The 19,250-nt window shown below is 47.3% G+C and overlaps 1 protein-coding gene across 1 annotated transcript in view; it reads left to right on the top strand.

Annotated features, from left to right (window-relative positions):
• The first annotated feature begins 950 nt into the window (after positions 1–950).
• Positions 951–19,250, top strand: part of LOC103615662 (CBP80/20-dependent translation initiation factor) — a 19,776-nt gene continuing 1,476 nt past the window's right edge. Inside the window, exons 1-4 of the mRNA XM_017734335.1 lie at positions 951–1,032; positions 11,625–11,747; positions 15,664–15,737; positions 16,555–16,659. Of these exons, the coding sequence (XP_017589824.1) occupies positions 15,691–15,737; positions 16,555–16,659 (152 nt within the window). The 5' untranslated portion in view covers positions 951–1,032; positions 11,625–11,747; positions 15,664–15,690. The remainder of the gene's footprint in view (positions 1,033–11,624; positions 11,748–15,663; positions 15,738–16,554; positions 16,660–19,250) is intronic.

The following is a 19,250-nucleotide window of genomic DNA, read 5'->3' as shown; positions in this document are numbered from 1 at the left end:
AGGGATCATGGGCAGTTGTAGTGGTGACTCTTATTTTGTGGCCTCATCCATACCTGTCAGGGAGCTCTCAGGTGTTAGTTTGTATAAAAAACAATGAAAATGGCTTTTCATTTTCTTCGCACATCATCCTTGGTGATGGTACCAAGCACTGAGTGTCTCTGGAGCAGCCAAGTGCTTCCAGCATGAAGGACCTCAGAAGAGGGACTGGTCAGTCCTCGCTTTGTTGAAGGAGTGACAAAATGACTTTAGGATTAAACAGCATCTCTCATGTTTGTCAAGTGAAAATTGCCTTTTTTTTTTTTTTTTTTTCACCAGTATGATGCAGCCCTTTTTTTCTTTAGGGAAAAAAAAAAAACCAAAGCAACAAATGACACCAAATTCAATTATTTTGGTGGAGGCACCTTGCTGCCAAACCTTGGGGCAACCTGGCCTAAGCATCTGCTGATCCCCTATGGCCATGTATGGCAATGGCCAAACCTACAGTTCCATCCTCATTTTCTGTTTTGTTTAAAATGAAAACACAGGGTGTTGGCAGCTCAGGGCATATATCCATCCCTGAAGCACACAAGAGTTGGGAAAAGCAGAAATTTCCCAACTTTCCATGGAAGAATTCCATGGAAAAGAGTGATAAAGTCAAGCCACCCTGGTGTGTGATATTCCAAACACTATCAGAGTCAGCAAGGAGATATTTGGGCTGGATTTTACTGCAAAGCACCATATCAAGTGCTTTCCCACAGTTGTTCCTGCATCTTCCCTGTACCCGCTGTCAGTGGGTGGAGCATTTCCAAACCAAAGCCTTTGGGATCATCCTCAAAAAGGAGGGGGTGCCACACGTGTGCAGCGATGCCCACGGCTGGACGGTGTTTTCTGTGCACTGTGGACTGACACAGCAGTTTTGCCCAGCCCAGCTATTATTTTACACAATCCCTTTTTTTATCCCTTTTGCAGTGGACAGCGGATTGTAGCGAGCAGCTTGATGGCAGCTGTTCCCCATCCCGAGGGAAGGGCTCGTCGTCTCATGAACATAACCAGGTAGGGCTTGTGTTTAGTTCCTCCTCCCCAGACCTTTGCCTTTATTTCTTGCACTGCCTCACCTGGGAGGTGCTGCCAGCTTTCCCTCTCCCCTGGGAGGGAAGATGTGTCCCTCTGCCTGGCATCCAAAAGCTCGTTCCTGCCCAAACCATGGGAGGTGGGCAACATCCTGATGTGTGGTTGGATGTGTTCACCAGGGGCTTAAAGGGGGAAAAATACAGAGCATCACATTTATTCCTGAAGACTTTCTTATTGCCACCTTTCCAAGGAAGCTTTTTGGAGCATCAGAGCTGATTTGGCAGCATGAGATGTAGCTGGAATGAGGGGTCTTTGTGTAGCTGGGCTTCTCTTTTATGTGCTGCAGCACAAGGATGGTGTTAGAGGGAAGAGCATTAAACAGCTGAGAGGGTGAGCTGGCAGAAGAAGCAAAGTTGCACGTGCTGAGAGCCTGTGTTGGTCGTGCAGTGACAGGAGCCAGGTGTGAGTCGGGTTTGGTGCTTGGTTGTGGTGTGAACACAAGTGAGGAGCGTTTACCAAGCACTGCTGGAGGAGGCTGTCCCTCCTCATGTGAGTACCCCCACGGCAGAGGGTTGGGTAGGGTGTGGGCTTGTTTTGACCATTGTCGCTTGGTTGAGGAGCTGCTGTGTCACCATGAAACCATCAGCTCTGTGAGAGCACCACTTGCCCAAGGAGATGTGAGACTGAGGCATCTGAGGGAAGGGGAAACAGCATTTCCAGTTGTTGTGGCTGATGGATGTCCCACCTGAAGATGTGGCTTCAAGCTGGTGGCTTTCGTGCTCTTGCCCTGCTTGATGTCCTCCAGATTCAGTCCCGTGTGTGGGGTCCATGAGGGGGAACCTGGGAGCCCCTTGCAGGGCATACAAGAGGCTGTGCCAGTCTGAGCAGGGCATGTTGCAGCTCTCATTTTGGGCACAGCTTCCTCCCACATGGAGCCATGCTGGGACTTCTCGGCTGAGGGAAGGGGGGTCAGGCACCCTGTCCCTGCCACAGCCCCGGATGCAGGGATGCTGGGAGCACCCCTACTGACACCTGCACCCAGCAAAGGCAGGGTGTTGCTGTGTAGGAAGGTGTGTGCTGAACAGAGGCACTGCTTCGGATGAACTCCTGAAGGTGCCAGACGGAATTGTGGATTTGATTTATTGCAGCTTTGATCTGTGTCAAAATATTCAGCAGCAAAACATCATCCACGCTCCCTCCCAGCACTGCAGACTGCTGCTGGATGTTCAGCCAGGAGACTGGCCATTTCCATCGAGCTTCCTTGAGTGCATCAGGGGCTTTCCCTGGGGAAGAAGGTCCCTGGCTCTTTACCCAAGGGCTCTGCTGACATGCCAGTGGCTGGTGGGGACCACAGGAGGATGCAGGAGTCGTGCATGGGTTTTATTTTCCTGACATCCTCCATCTGCCTGGTGCCATGCAGTCTTTTGTTTCAGCTTACATGGGGGTTTTTTGGTTTTGTTGCTGGTTTGTTTTTTTTTTTCCCCTCGGAATTAAACGTATTTGATCTCCTCCTACAGGGAGCTCCTTTCCTACACACAAACACCATTTCCTGGTGCCCAAGCTGCTTACCCTGTGTTTGGGCTCTCTCCCAGCCTGCAGCAGAGCTAGTAATTATCTCTCTCCATGTTTGGCTTCCTTTAACTGTGAGTAACAAATTTTACTTGGCACCAAAGAGGAGCTGCAGGCTATTGTTCCTCAGTCCAGGCAAGCATTTCTTTCACTGTCACTGATGTATGAGTGAAATGCTGCTGGTGAGGACCAGGTGCAGTTTATTACCATTTCTGGCTGTTAAGTTTTCACTAGAATCTTTCAATATTTGAAAAAAAAGATCATTAATAAGATGTTTCTCTTAAATTAAAATTATCGATCACTTTTCAAACCTGCTAAGGAAGAAGCCAGCTAATTATTTCCCAGTGGAATACAGGGTTGGGTTTGTCTGGTTTGGTTTGGTTTTGGTGGCATTTTTATGTTGCAGTTTTTTATGTATTTGAGGGGTTTGGGCAGAAAATTGAATTCCTGGTTTTCCTATTGTGTTTCCAGCCGAGATCTTTGCATTGCCAGTCTTAGTTGAAAAATACTTGGATTTGAGATTTCTGCTGGCTTCAGCTACTGTTAAAATGTGGGTTATGTATCAGTGATCATGGTATGCCTCACGTGGTTCTAACCTGGCCATCAGAAAGGGTATTTATATGGAAATCTAGGTTAGTCCTGGAAATATATTCAGCATGTGGTTCATTTTCTCTGAAGACAGAGTAGTCTAGGCTTGCATTTTCAGAAGTAATTGGCTTCCTAAAGGTTATAGGGAAGCCTAGAGAGAAGCTCACTTTCCCATGCCTGATAATCCTCCTATGCCCTCCTGACTACCTGATGCCTTTGAAATTCTGGGCAGCAAGTTAAGAAAAATAAAAGAAATATTTTTTTTAGTTTGTATGTGTTATGCATTTATATACAGTATGTGTGTATATAAGCATCTACTGGTTGTTGTACAAGTGTGGGGCTCAGAGCAATTTCTGAATAAAATACAATTTAAGGGTAAAAATGAGGTGTCTTGATGCAACCTGCAGCCCAGGATATTCCTAAATTGCTGGTTTCTGATGTTGTTTGCTATATGTGGGAAAGAGCACCCAAGACTTGTCCTGCTCTTGCACCACTTGGTGAGACATATTAGCAGCTGTGTGAGACTAGATGGATGTCAGTTCCCACAGGCTGGCAGATAGGCATCCCATACAAAGAAGTGGCTTAAAACCACAGAAAATTCCCACTAAAACCTCCTGGTCTTTCCAGTTCTGTGGATGGATGGCTGTGAGAAAATGGTCTCCTCATGGAGGAATCTTCTGAGATACATTTTGTGAACTCATGTGCTGAGAAAATCCTGGTCTCACAATTGTATTCAGCTCATCTGTAGTTCTGGTTTCCTGCTGGGATCTCTCTGTTTGCTGCATGGCATGGCCATGCTCCACTAAACCACCAGAAGGTTTGCTAGGTCTCACCCCGTGTGAGCCTCTGGGGCAAAGACCAGGTACTCAAAATACTATTTGAGCACCTCACTGCCTCTATAAATGAGGAAGGTTTAGATAATGGAATAATTTTAAACCCTTTTATGTTTGGATTTTTTTTTTTTCTTCCCCAAAAAGAGCCAGTGGGAAGTTTTTATATAATACTTTATTTGCATTCCCCTTGTGAGGCTGTGGCGAGTAGGAAGCTCTTTGATATATTTCTGAGAGCAATTCATTAAGTAAAAGACTTCTGGTATGGTGCATATTTAGGGAGCCAGCAGAGCTCTTGGTACATGAAAGGCCTGGCAGGAACTCATCCCAGGCTCCCCTTACGTAAAAGCCATTAACAAAAACCAGAGCACTCTGCGGGTTTGTGCCATTTCTCCGGGCAGTGGGAGAGGGAGAGCTGAAAATTCTCCTTCCTGGCCAAGTCACTCCCTTCCTCCATGGTGGCTGGCTGTCACCCATCATCACCAAGCAAAAACCTGTGTTGTTGGCAGTAAACAGGACTTGGTTTCATGCTGCTGATTGTGTCCATGTCCCACCAGGTGCAGCAGGAACTTGGTACAGGGTTTGGGCCCTCAGAGGCTTCCCCAGTTGATGGTCATGTTGCTGATCTGAGCAGTGAAGGAGCAGAAAGGGTGTGTGGATCACACCTGGATGATCTTACACCTTGCTTGTAGGACTCTGGTCCTGTCTTCCCTGAGGAGCTGGTGGTGGAGGAGATGGCTTGGTTTGCCCTCCTGTTAAACCCGCAGATACAGCAGCACATGATAGCAGGGTGGGGTGGTGGGTTTGCACTCTTGGGCCTTGGCTGGAGATGATACCACATGGAGTAAAGAGCGTCCCAAACTGTGCTAACGTAAGAGTTCTGACAAGGGCCTGGAGGGACAGAACGAAGGGGAATGGCTTCCCACTGCCAGAGGGCAGGGTTAGATGGGATATTGGAACGAAATTCTTCCCTGTGAGGGTGGTGAGGCCCTGGCACAGGTTGCCCAGAGCCCTGGAAGTGTTCCAGGCCAGGTTGGACGGGGCTTGGAGCAACCTGGGATAGTGGAAGGTGTCCCTGCCCATGGCAGGGAGTGGAATGAGGTGAGGTTTAAGGTCCTGTCATTCCATGTCCATGGCTTGATGTCATGGCTGTAAAAGCTGCCATGTTGCCAAAGCAAAGGCAGTAGGAGGTGTGGGGCAATACATGGAGGCTGTCTCTTGGGAAACGGCAGATTTCAATGAACAGTGGAACTCAGTTTTAGTGGAGAGTGGAAAAATCCAATTATCTGTGCAGATTTCATTTGCAGTTCCAGAGAATTTTTTTTTTGCGGGCATTGGTGCTGCTTGACTTCCTGGGATCAACCACCAGGACATCCTCCCTGGTGGATGCTGCAAGGGCAGGTGGGAAGGGATCATGTCACCGGGTCCAGATAACTGAAGTTAGCAGTGAAATTGTCTTGCTGGCTTAAGTCCAGTGACATCAGCAGGCAGCGTGTAATGCCCCAAATTCTTGGCTAACCAGATAGGGCTGGAGAGACAGTGGATTGGCAGGATGTCTTGACTAAATTTGTCAATCATTTTCCCTGTTCTGGTGGACAGCCTGTGTTGCCCATCACTGGGTCCAGATCTGAGAGAAAACAAGAGGGATGACTCTGGAAGGACTTTTAAAAATTATAGAATGTTAAGGGGGTGGAATGGACCTTAAAAATCAGCCACCTGCCATGGGCTGGGACACCTCCCACTACAACGGATTGCTCAGGGCCTTAACTGACCTGGCTCTGAGCACTGCCAAGGTTGGGGCATCCACAACGTCCCTGGGCAACCTGGGCCAGTGTCTCACCACCCTCACAGGAAAAAAAAAAATCTTCCTTATATCCAGTCTAAATGTCCCTTCTTTCAACTTGTGCCCATTACTCCCTGTCATGTCACTGTAGTTCTTGATGCAGAGTCCCTCCCCAGCTTCCCTGTAGCCCCTTCAGACACTGGAAGGTGCTGTGAGGTCTCCACGTGCTCAAGGTGCTCTTGTGTTCTCTAGGCTGAACAGCCCCAACTTTCTCAGCCTGTCTTCACAGGTGAGGTGCTCCAGTCCTTTTATCAACCTCACGACCTCCTCTGGACTTGCTCCAACAGTGCCATGTTTGGGGACCTTGTTTGAGGTTCTCCATCTCATTGACCTGCTCATGTCATAGCCCAGGGCCAGTTTGTGCACTGAATTTGGCTGAGGTTGGCCACCGTGTTGAGGATCTGTTGGGGCAGGTGGGTGCTGGCTGATGTTGCAGATGCTGTTTTCATGCTTCTGAAATAAAAAGAGAAAGCGAAAGACAGACACTGGCTTTGCCAGGGAGTACATGTTGGTGTATCCCTGCCTGATGGAGGAAGAAAGTAGAACTTGAAGTGGAGTGACTTGCCCATGATCAAAGAGCAGCTTTGAGGAAACCAGTCACTTTTCTGCCTGTAATTGCTGGGTGATGCTTCCTCATTTGGTGAATGCAACTGCAGTTGGAGAGGACTGCCATATAGGTGTAACTTTCTCTGGACCTTGGGGCTGGCCTCACGGAGCCGCAGTGCCTCTTGTGAAGCAGACACCTGCTCGGGTGCCAGGAGGTCTGGGAGGGAGGTGCTTCACTGCTTTGCTGCCTGCTTTGGAGAACTGTTGCTTCTGAGGGTGGAGGGAGGTGTCTTCTAGGCCTGGTGTCACCAGTGACTCATGTGAGAGGACATCTTGTCACCCTCAGTTTCCATTTGGGTGGGGAGGACCGGGTGATGGCTGTCTGCCCAGTGCAGAGCTTCCCACACTTACTTTTGTGAGACCTGATTTACCTTTGAGGTCTCCATCCTTCCAGGTTTGGATGAATAGGTCAGCCAGTGCTGAAGCTCCAGGCAGGGAAGGGATGACGTGAGCAATTTCCCCTGAGGCTGGGACAGGGTCTTGCTGATGGGTTTCTGTAGCACATCTGGAGTTCCCAGTGCCATTCCGAGAGCCCTCAGTGTTCCTCCTCTTCATCCTTGTGTGTAAACGAGCTATCTAGCACATCCTTGGCTAGCATGGCTCTTCCAGTGTTGTCCAAAAAACACAGCCACACAGGCTTGGTCCTTTCCCAGGTAGCCCAGAAAGATCTTGTAAGCTTAACCTCCTAGTTCCAAGTCCATCAGGTCCTTTGGTCCTGTATTGAGACACAGGTATAGATAAAACCTTACTTTCTGTGGTGGAAGAAGAGCTCAAAGTGACGTTTGGTGTCCCTTCTGCAGATTGGAGAGGGCTGGGGAAGGTGGACAGAGACCTGGGGACAAAAGGAGCAGAGCCAAAGGGGTTGGGGTTACTGCATGACATTTTTATAACAATTTCTGATGTTCTTATAGCATTATGTAATACTTGTGAGAAGAAAGAAACTAGAAAGTTTACCCTACTAATATATTTAGAGGAATCTTGTGGTTGGTTTGTTGTTGGGGTTTTTTTAAAGGTGTATTTTGAATTGTTAAAATAATTAAGCCTTTGGTTTTCCATAGAAAGATTGGAGTGGTTGTTCTGAAACAGGTCTAGGGAGATGCCTGGAGTGCAGTGCAAAAATTCTGCATAATGGGAAGATTTGGCAGCAGTACAAATTGGGTGCATGGAAACCTCCACTGCAGAAAAACCTCAAAAAGGGCCTTTTACACAATAGCTGTTTTCTGTTCTGACCAGGATTTAAAACAAAGTTGAGGAGTCATTTGAAGGACACCCCACAACTTGATCTAGGGATCTCCTAGGCACAGATGTGACCCTTGTTATCCTGGGGAATATCTCAGAGGTTTTTGGGGCCTGAGAGCTCCTCCACCTTCCTGTTGTTTTTCCTCTGGCCTACCTGTGAGTGCTGTACATTGAATATTGAAATTTTTACATACAATTGAGCATGAATCCCATCCAGAATCCACTGATATCTTCCGGACACTAAAACTTGTGCTGCTGCTAGAGTTGATCTACATCTCTACCAGCACAGCCCACTTCACCCATACTTGTCATCACTGAGAGCAACTACGTAGGTGATCACTGTGTTTCCATTTATGGCTTCTGCACTGGGGAAACTTATCTCCTTTTTCTGGAAAAAGGATTTTCAAACTTGCACTGAAGCAGCAGGAAGTATTAACTCTTGAGCTGGCAAAGGCAGCAGGATTAATTAGTTCATGCCTCAAAGAGCTCGCTGCAAAGGTGAAAATTGCAGTGTAAGTGAAACATATGATTATTGCTAATTAAAATGCAAATGTTAGATTTGACAGCTAGTTTTCAAAGGAGGGCTGCTGACAGTGGTAATGTGCACGGGCCTGACTGTTCCTGAGAAGGTGCAGAGCTTGGCCAGAAGGATTGGCATGGGTTTCAGCAGCTTCTGGGAATCAGTCTCTGGAGGGATGGTGTTTTCCCTTCCAGTCCCAAAGTGTGGCTCCTAAGTCCCATCTCCTGCTGATGAGTGTAGACCACGAATGGTAGGTGGAGGAGCCCAAATAAGAGCCCAAATAGGAGCAAGAGTTCAAGGACTATGTGGGAAGAGTTTGGGAGAGCCTTGTTTTTTTGAGGGCACGGCAGAGTAATGGGGCCAGGTGATGGGGGATTGGGTCAGCAGGAGGCAAAGGTTGGAGGGCTTTGTGCCATTACATCTGTTTCTTCAGTGTTTGTCAGCTTTGGCAGACAATTCTGTTCATGCAGCACGCTGGGTTTGTTTAGCAGGAGCCCTGTGTAGAACACACGCAGGTGGTGGTGCAGGATGGAGGAAGAGCAGTGCCACATCTCACCAGTGCCAAGCCATGGCTTTCTGCTGGACTCCAGCTGCCTCTGTGGGCTTGGGAGGAATGGGTTTTTATGGGCTTTGCAATGATGCTGGTGAAGGGGTTTTGTTGCTTGGTTGTTTTTTTAAGGAGCAATCATTACCTGCGTGCTCTCACCCACTCCTTGAGCATCACCCATGAGGTTGGTGCGAGCAGCCCTGCTCCCGCACAAGGTCTGCAGAGAGGGTCCATTTTAGCGTGAAAAAGCTTTATTGCAGGACACAAAGCCACCAGAAATGTCTGGGATTGTTTCTGAGGGTTGTATTTTCATTCTGGAGATTTGAATCCCTGTCAGTAAGGTAGCAGTAAAAAGTTGTTCATCTGTGGCAATGAGTCAGAAATTTGGGGGAAATACTGAGCTTGGCTCTGCTGGTGAGTTTGAACTTGAGGGTATTCAGGCCATACTCAGTTTGGACTGTTTGCATCTTCAGCAGACGTTTCAACAGTTTTTGGTGTAACAATTTTATTTTAAAAATGATTTGGTTTTTTCAATATTAGTATCAGTGCTTGATAAAGGTAAGGAAGGCAAACAGGGCAGAAGCCCCAGGCCATGAGTTAGAGCCAGGGGACAAGCTGATTTAGTAAAACCACCTGTGATTGTGATCTAACTGGTTTGTGCTGTATCCAGTGGCTTTTCTCGGTGGACACTGATGCACAGTGGTACCAATATCCTCATTTCTCACAAGGGCTTTATTGTGGCCAGCTGCATTTCTGGAATTTGCAACACCTTGGATTGTCTGAAGGATCTAAAAGTTGTGTCAACTGAGTATAACTGAACAGTGTTTATTTTCAGTATGTCTTTCAAAGCAAAGGGTGCGTGTGCTGACCTGGTCCCACCATAGCATTTGGCACAGAAATTTTGTATGTGTGGGTGAACAAGGTGTTCAGTGTGTAGGATACAATTAATCCTTCAAACACTGAGCAGTGAAGGTGCATTTCTCCCAACCACCTTTTCAGTTGGTGCACATCTTTCCCATGTCAAGGGACGTATTTCTCACTTCTCAGGATGCCTGCAAGGCTGGCTCTTCCCCAGGGCTTCCTAAAGTGGCCTGCCTGACATCCACCAAGTTTTTTTTCCCTCCATGCCAATTGAACAACTCCTTTTGTGCCATTTGGTATTTCTCAGCCATTGGGAGATTTGGGTCAGGGTGTGATGAGAAGGGAAGAAGGTGCTTTAACTGTCAGTGGGAATAATCACAACCTTTCAGATTTCATTTATATACAACTTGAAAACTAGATAATCTCTTTTGAAGTCAACACTGCAGTGTATTTGAGCTTACTTAAAACTTACAAGGTTGCAGTGTGGAGAATGTCCAGCTGGAGCGATGCAGAAACCAGCACTGGAGTGTTTTGCTTCCAATTCCTTGTGTTGGGTGAATGTACATCAAGGTCCATGCTGGACCACTGGGTAGCATCACCTTAGGTAGTCTAGGTTCTGCTGTGCAGTTGTCTTCCTGCCTCATCCCAGTCAGGTGGCACTTGTGAAGCTGGGACCTGGGCTGTGCCCTCAAATTAATGGCCTGGACTTGGCTGTTGTGGTGAATCCTTTTGACTTTGAAGGCCAAGGTGGCCCTGCCCTTGCCTTAGCCCATGGCATGTAGCCCCATGAGGACGTCTGAGACATGAAAAACACTTTTGAAGTGTCAGCTCTCACACCAGTCCTAGAACATAGGCTTCCGTTTGTATTTCCCAGATTTTCAGACTACTTGGAAGAGTTGAATATTCTGCACATTGTGATATCATGGAGTTTTAATCATTTTAGGTCACTTTAAAAGCCTTTCCCAAGCCTTTGGAGTAATTACCTTGACAATATCCACCTTTTTCCCCAAGCACCTTGTGGGGTATTTGGATAGAGCTGGTCAGGTGAGTTACTCTGGTTTTCAAATGAGCCATTATGCCCTGAGGGCTGAACAAGAAACCTGCAGCTTACTTGACAGCACAACAAGTGAGAGAATAAAGGAGAACATCAGGCACAGCTCCTTAAGAGACAAAAATAGTTACTTGTGTAATGTGTCTCCTGGTAAACTACCAGAGTTCTCAGCCATGTGTGCAGCTGGACTCCAGCAGTGGGCTGAGCAGTGGGAAAACTGACTGAGAAGTTGATCGGGGCCTGGGAGGGGAATTAAGGAAATGGGAATGGAATGGAATGGAATGGAATTGACCCTGAGATTAGCTCACTAGATCAGAGCATGGTGCTAAAAACACCAAGGTCAGGGGTTTGATCTCTGTACGGGCCACTCACTTAAGAGTTGGACTTGATGGTCCTTGTGCATCCCTTCCAACTCAGGATATTCTTCGATTCTGTAAAAGGAATGGAATGGAATGGATAGAAGAGAGTATTTCAGTTCAAAGGTACCTACAACAGTCATCCAGTCCAACTGCCTGCTCAATTCAGGGCTGACCAAAAGTTAAAGCGTGTTATTAAGGACATTGTCCAAATACCCTTAAGCAGCTTTAGAGGATGTGGGGTTGATGAATATGCATAATTAATCCTCATGAAGATAGAGAAGGTAAGTATTATTTTTCCCCATGCAAACACTAGAGTACTAGGGCCAAATCTTATCTTCATCAGAGCCTCCCAGAGTGTCATTCTTTTGCAATGTGTAAGTAGAACATGTTAAAGGACCCAGAGGAAGCCCCACAATCAGGATGCTGGTCATGGGCATGGTTTTGTAGGTGCCAGCACGAGTGGCCTGGGAGCTGGAGCTCTCCTGTCCCGCCAGGTCAGTGGTTTTGGAGTGTGTGGGGCAGAGTTGCCCTTGACTAAAGCAACCTGTTTGTTGTTTTCAGGATGAGTGGGATCACAGCAGCAGTGGAAGCACAGGATCCCGGCCAGGGTCGGGCTCCAGGCAGAGCTCTGGATCCAGGTCTGGCAGCCACAGGAGAAGCAGCCAGTTCAGGCAATCGACCAAGGTATACCTGGTAGTGACGTGCTCGAAGCTGTGGCCTGTGCTTGCTGCTTATTGGAGGCATCCTCCTCACGACATGTTTGTGGTGTGTGTCACACGGAAGTGTGGGTGCATGTCAGCTGTGAAGGACACTTCAAAGACCTATTTAATTCACTCATGATGTGTGACCCGCTGAGGTGTGTAGAGTGCCTTAATATTGGGAAAGAAGTCCCTAGTCAGCTGGTTAAGTGCAAAGGAAATCAGGGATTTTTTCTGTATTTGAAGTCTTGGAGTATTTCAGTTTGGGAAATCAAGAGATGTTTGTAATTATTTGCTGGCAGGTCTTCATTAGAAGTTGAAAGATGAGTGGACAGCACATAGATAGTGTTAAATGGTGATGTTGAGTCTAGCTGCCTTCTGTGTGAGCTGTCTGCAGGGCTAGATGGGGAGTTACCTTCCTACCCTGCAAAAGACTCTAAGAATTCACTTTTTGTATGGTCTTAGGTCCATCCTTGAACTCAGACTGTTAGTTTCTGTCAGCCTCTGTCTTCCTGTCTTCTCTTGGGAGTCGCTCTCCTCTATGCACATGTGAGCCCCCGTTGTGCCAGCAGTGGAGGGCAGACTGAGGTCGGGAACCAGTGCTCAGAGTCCTGGTCCATTCATCCTTTCATCCTCCCGAAGAGCTTGAGGAAATAGCTTTTCCTCCTGAGCTGTGCTGTGGTGGGACAGGACCCGCAGAACCTGGCTGTGTCTAGAAAGTGATGGTCCTTTCTGGTCCTTTTCAACATACCTTTTCTCTTTGAGTAGGGATAATATTGTCTTCCTCAAAATTGCTGTACTTTTATCTGTATTTTTCATGTGAAAACTTGCAGTTTTCAACAAGGAAATGCTTAATTGGAGCCTTTTCAGGCAGTTCAGTATCTATCTCATCTTTTTTTATTTTCTACCAAAGTGCAGCCAGGGGTTGTAGGCAGCTGAGAAGGAGGAAAAGTGGGGGAAGCTCTTCAAGCTCAGAACTGAAAAACGCTTAAGTAACACATGGCTCTGGATGAGCCCTGAATTTATACTAGGGACCCAGGTGGCCACTTGGTGTTGTTCTGTGTGCAGTGATGATTTAACAGGGTTGCAGTTGTGCAACGAAGGGCATGACTTCGTATTTGTTTTCTGGAGAATGGTAATGAGGAGCAGCAAGAGGTGGGACGCTGAGCTGGGCTTTGGAAAGCTGCTGCATGCATGCTAATGCTGACTTTGTGGGGAATTTGCTGAAGCTGCATGCATGGTAAACAGCCAGAGTCCACGTGGGCCTGTCCCTGTTTGTCTGGGCAGCTACAGGGGCTGGGCAGCAGTGGATGGAGGTCATTTGTGCTCACAAGGGCTGGAGGACAGAGGTTGTGGACGTGCATTTGAACCGCACGGTGTGGAGGATCTGCTTCACTGGATATCTCATCTCTCAGAGTACTGGTGTTACTCTTGAAAGTCTGTCTCTCAATCATCATTGCTAGTGAATTAATTAATTTTCAGCAGTACTAACTACTTCTCAGTGAAAAAGATGATCTAAAGCTGAGGGTGGGGTCACTGGGAGCTTCATGTTAAAATTGCTGATGGTTATAATTGCAGTCCTGGGGGGACTGACAGCAAGTCACTGCTTTTCTTAAATACATGCAGTTTTTAATCTTTTTTGTACCTGGATTTGAGAACTGGCTTTTTCAAGTCTTACTATTAAGTCTTAGCACTGTGCTGTGAGCATTTTGGTAAGCTCCCTGCAGCACGGGGCTGCAAGGCTGCTCCCTGTCCTATGAGCTGAGACAGGAACTGGTTCTAAAGACAGGTCATGGAAGACCAAAAGGGTGTCTTGAAATGACCACAGTGACTCACGACTTAATGGCAAGGTGTGTTATCGTTGGGGCCTGGCACTGTCTTTGTGGAGTCTGGCTGATGCTTGGAGTCTCTCCAAGACGTTGTGGGGACATCCTCTAGGAGGAGCAGGTTTGGGTGAGAGCATCCAGCTGCTGCCTTGGACCTGCCTGACCTCCTCACCACCTGAAATGGATTTGTCTGCAAGAAGAGGTTTCTCTTCTTTGTGTGACAGCTATGCTAACTTGCACCTGTGTACTTCCATTTTACTGCATTTGGATGTTTGTAAGGATTTAAAAAACTAATTCCTCTGCTTGGTGGTAGAAAATCATGCTTACATTTGCCTAAAATAAAAAGCTCATCTTCTGTAACTGATCATGGGAGTTATTAGTATTTCTGGTAGTTTGTTTCTGAGCAGAGACATGTCAACTTGCAAATCCCCAGGGGTTAAAATCATAATCCATAAACCCCTTGGAGGAGACTAAAAAGGGAGCAACCTGTCTGTGTTTGGAGTTTCTGGTGTCTAAATTGGTTGTTATGCTGGAAATAACTGCAAAGTGTAACCATCTGTTCACTGAGGACATGTGTCCTGACATTGGTTGGGAGAGTGTTGCTCACTTTGTGAGCAGATTGAGCTCTGGGACTTCATTAAGAAATGGTCACATTTTTTATGAGTTTCTAGTGTCTTGGTTAATATTAATAATACCTGAAAATGACAGAAGTTATATGGTAGGGAATAGATGGAATCCAGCTTCTCTGTGTTTTGCCAGAGTGGAACCATTTGGACTGAAATGCTTAAATAATCTGAGTATGTGCAAGATTATGAGTAATCTGAATAAGAAATGTTGAGGGGAAAATCAGTTAATATGGGATTCGCTATTTGCAATGCATTCAATCCATCCAGACTGAGTCAAGTCTGATTTCTTGAATGGTCTTGAATGGCAGAATCCAACCTGCTTTAGTTCATCTGCAAAGGGTGGAGAGGGCATCCCTCTTTGTGCAGGGAGGACATGTGAGGGGTGGTGACTGTGAAGGGGCTTTGAATAGCGTATGTGAGGTCTTTGCTTTAGTTGCTCGTGCTTTGGGTTGTCCATTTTAACTTAAGCAGCTGCACAGGGAAATTCAAGGTGTTTTACTGTTGGCTGGGGGTTTCTTATAATGCCCATGGGGAAAGGCCCTGGGGGTGCTGGTGCCAGGGGCTGGACATGAGCCCAGGAGTGCCCAGTGGGCAAGAGGCCAATGGCCCCTTTTGGTGCTCAGAAATTCGGTTTCTTTCCCGAAGAAGTGAGGGAATTCTGCTTGTCCATGGAGCACGGGTGGGATGAGGAGAAACTGAGGGAGCTGGGAAGGGGCTGGAGAATTCCTGAGGGAGCTGGGAAAGGGGCTCAGCCTGGAGCAAAGGAGGCTCAGGGGGGACCTTGTGGCTCTGCACAAGTCCCTGACAGGAGGGGGCAGCCGGGGGGGTCGGGCTCTGCTGGCAGGGAACAGGGACAGGAGGAGAGGGAACGGCCTCAGGCTGGGCCAGGGGAGGCTCAGGGTGGACATCAGGAGGAATTTCCACATGGAAAGGGTTGTAAGGACTGGAACAGGCTTTCCAGGGTACTGATGGAGTCAACATCCCTGGAGGTGTTCAAGGAATGCCTGGATGAGGCACTCAGTGCTCTGGGCTGGGTGACAAGGTGGGGATCAGGCACAGGTTGGACTTTATGGTCTTGGAGGTCTTTTCCAACCTAAATGATTCTGTGATTTTGTGAATCAGCCTTCCCCCTGGACTTTGGTGGATCATGGTTGTGGACATGGGGCAGGAGGACAGGGCTGGAGTCAGAGCTGAGCTTGTGCATTGTTTGTTCCATGTTGTGCACAGCTCTGTGTCCCCAAGGCTGAAACTGTCACTCTTTGCCTTCACGGTGCAGTTTTGCAGCAGATGAGGGGTCTCTGCATTGCAGTGAGCATGGATTCACACAGGAGCACAGGATTCCTTGTCCAGAGCCAAGACACCTCCGTGGTTGGTGGTGGGAGAGGCTGTGCCGTGGTTCACATAGTTCCATGTGCCTCCTTGCAAGTAACCTCCTTTCCCTCTCTCCTAGAATGGCAACAAGGAGAGCAACCTTGACATGCTGGGCACAGACATCTGGGCTGCCAACACCTTTGACTCCTTCAGGTAAGCTGGTTTTAAAATGCTTTAAGAGAAAGATGGACCCTTAAGATGGACCACACCTTCTCTTAGCCTTCACCAGTGTGTCCATCTTGCTGGTACCCAGACACCAGAAAGTACCCTGGTAGTACTGACATCACTGTTCCTCCTCCCCATCCCCATTTAACCTGTGGCACCAAGCACAATCTATTGAAAGTATCCTGTGTGCTTTGGAGAGGCCACTGGGTGGGTTTGCATTCCAAACACCTGAAACTGATACCAGTACAATTACTTACAGTCACCCCAGAGCTGCACAGGCAAGGCTTGAGTCAGCTCTGAGCTACTGCTCTGGGATTTTACTCTCCCATTAGTTGGAGGTACCATCATGTGTTGGCTTCTTAGCTACTGCCTCAGTGTGGACAAGCAGTGAAATATGCTTTCTGTCTGGTTTTATGCACAGTCTGCATGTGTTGAGTCACTGGAGCAGACAGGTTGTGCAGGAAAAGAGAGAACATCATTGCATGGACCAGACCAGTACCTGTTGGTATACCCTCTTGGTACAGAGAGCGAGTATATCTTGCAGGGTGTGTTCTGTATCAAAATTAGAGGCTTAGATCAAGCCACAAGAGCTCAGCGTACCTAAAAAACAAGACAAAATGAAATTAAAAGAGATGCATAAGTGTGAAGGTTGGAGGCTCACATGCTCTGCAGCAGGGAGTGGTGCTCCCAGAAATGCCAGCTTTCCTTGTCTGCAGGCTCCGATGTGCCCTCTGCTCTTCAGCTCAGTGGTGTTTAATTAGTAGTGGACTTCCTTTCTCTGTTTTTCCCTGTTTTTCTCTCCTAGTGGTGCAACGTGGGACTTGCAGCCTGAAAAACTAGATTTCACCCAGTTTCACAGAAAGCTGCGAAACACCTCCAAACACCCATTGCCTCACATAGACAGAGAAGGGTGAGTGCTGTGTCTGCAATACTGTGCTCTCCAGGAAGGGTCTCTTAACTTCTCCCTTGCTCTAGGAACTTTGGTGTGGTGGCACGCCTCACGTGGAGGACATGGGAAGAAGCACTGGACCACTTACAGAGTTTGAGGATGCCACAATCAGTCGGTCTGGCTCCTCTGTCACCCAGTTCTGGGCTGGAGCAGAGTTGTTCTCTGTGTTTTTGCATTGCTTGATAGATTTCAGTGCTTAAATAACTCAGGATCCAAGCCTCTTAGATCCAGGTGTCCTAGATTTAAACATCTCTGGATATTGAAGGAAAGATCCTGGCTTAGTGCTGACCTGGTTGCAGTTCCTGTGAGTGACAGGCTTCCACTGTTCTTCCTAGCAAGAGTTCAGGGAAGGAGAGAGCATCAATGCAATTCATAAAACTGTGAAAACATTAAACAGCTCCTTTTGGTGGTGTCAGCCTCCATGGGCTTCCCTGGTATTTCTGGTTTCCTTACTGGTTGTTGGTTGGTCAAACCAAATAAATGTGTGCTGGCACCAAGTGGCTCACCAGTGTTGCTTGGTTGAATATCATCATTTCTCTGCAGATGGAGAAGCAATCACTCCTTGACAGGAGGGTGCAGCCAGGTGGGGGTCAGGCTCTTTTCCCATGTAACAAATGACAGGGTAAGAGATAAAGGCCTCAAGTTGCGCCAGGGCAGGTTTAGATTGGGTATTAGGAACAGTTTCTTCACAGAAAGGGTTGTCCAGCCCTGGCACAGCTGCCCAGGGCAGGGGTGGAATCCCCATCCCTGGAAGGATTTAAAAACCCTGTGGACGTGGCACCTGGGGACTTGGGTTAGTGGTGGCCTGGGCAGTGCTGGGAATGGTTGGGCTTGGTGATCTTGGAGGTCTTTTCTAACCATAACAATTCCATGATTCTATAGATCAGGTTTTCCTCACCCTATCACTCAGAGCATAGAGGAAGGCAAAAATCAGAACAGGTCTAAAAGATGGGGTTGGGAAGATTGCAGCTGATGTTCCATCACTGCCGTGTTGTTTGCAGGGATGGAAATCTCCTCTTGGAGACATTTTTCTGCTGATAACTTGGTTTTGCCAAAGTACTGTCCAGTGCCATATGCCTGGTCTGCACATCTTGTTTCGAAGACAAGATTAGAATTGTTATTAGAACAGTTGATTGGAAACAATTAGAAACATCCAGCCAGGCCAGCAATCCCACACCAGCCCAGGCTTAGCATCTGCAGGAGGCTGCTGTACAGTACAGGGACAGGAGCACTCACACAACCTATTTTTCCTGCTCTGTAAGACATACTGCAGGTTTGTAAAGAGCAATTTTCAGAACATTTGGAACAATGTAACACTAAATTTCTCTAAGTCACTACGTCTCATCGTTTACTCCCATTTTTTCAGATGGGTTTGAAAAATGAGATGAAGGGGCTGTCTGTAAGATAAGATATAATATGATAATATGCTTCCTCTGTAAGAGAAGATACAATGTGCCCCCTGGTTGATGGCACTTGCCAGGTGATCCTGTCAGTGACATCTGCTATATGCAGGGAGGATGCAGCAGGGTTGGTGTTCTGGTTTTCCTCTGGTTCCTGCTGTGTTGTGAATGCCCACAAGGTAGAGAAGGCAGTGTGGAGGAGAGATATTTAATCACTCCTAAATATTACAGCTGCAAAAGTGGAGGAAGAATTAGTGTATCTGCAGAAAAGTTAAGCAGATATTATCAGCACAAACCGTGCATCTCCCAAAGTGCATGCCATGTAAGTAACCTGGCCAGAACAGAGGAAGCACAAAGGAGGACAAAATGGTTCTTATTTTTTAACTTCTAAAGCTCACTGTGCTGTGCATTCATCAGCTCTCCATGGTGAATCTGTGCCGAGATTTGCTTGCTGAGCCTCCGTGAATCTCTACCTGCAAGCTAGGCATTTTCCCTCTTGCTTGCATGGGAAGCTTTTTTTAACAATCTAGCTGTGCAGTGAAAAAAAATAATAGAGGAAAAAAAGGAAAAAAAAAAGGAATATGCTGTTCAGTGTGTGCTTTTAACACTAAAAGAACCATTTTATTCCTTAATCTGATCAGTTGCCTAAGGCTGGCCATGTAGTTGCATCCAGTTGTGTGACCTCAAGTGACTTTTGCTTGGGTGAAGTGTTTTCCTCCAGGAAGACATCTGCTTTTACTGGAAGAAGTTTGGTTGCATGCTGAATATCAAAAGTGGAGCAGTTAAGAAAAACCGGGGAACTGTACCGCGTTTCTGACCTGAATTCGTCTGGCTTTAATTTCCAGTCCTAGCTCTTGCTCTGCTTTTACTCTTTCAGATCAAACAACCTTTTGTAGCTGGTATTTTCTCTTCATTCCAGGTATCTCCCAAGCACATGTATCACTTGAGTTTTTCAGGTACTCTAAGGAATTTCTCTACCACCTCTTTGAAACGTGACTGCGGCCATGCCTGTGGTCCTGTAACTGGGGCTCAGCCACGCTGTTTCTAGAGGGAAGCTGCCTTCATCCCCCTAATCCCTGCCTCCTCTTCATCCCCTGCCTTTTTGCCACAGTTCAGCATCAGAAATTCAGCCTGGGGTGGTCCCCACTCTTT

The sequence above is a fragment of the Corvus brachyrhynchos genome, unplaced genomic scaffold (assembly GCF_000691975.1).
Source record: "Corvus brachyrhynchos isolate BGI_N302 unplaced genomic scaffold, ASM69197v1 scaffold285, whole genome shotgun sequence".
In the NCBI taxonomy this organism is placed as follows: domain Eukaryota; kingdom Metazoa; phylum Chordata; class Aves; order Passeriformes; family Corvidae; genus Corvus; species Corvus brachyrhynchos.
This window is presented reverse-complemented; position numbering and strand designations above follow the sequence as displayed.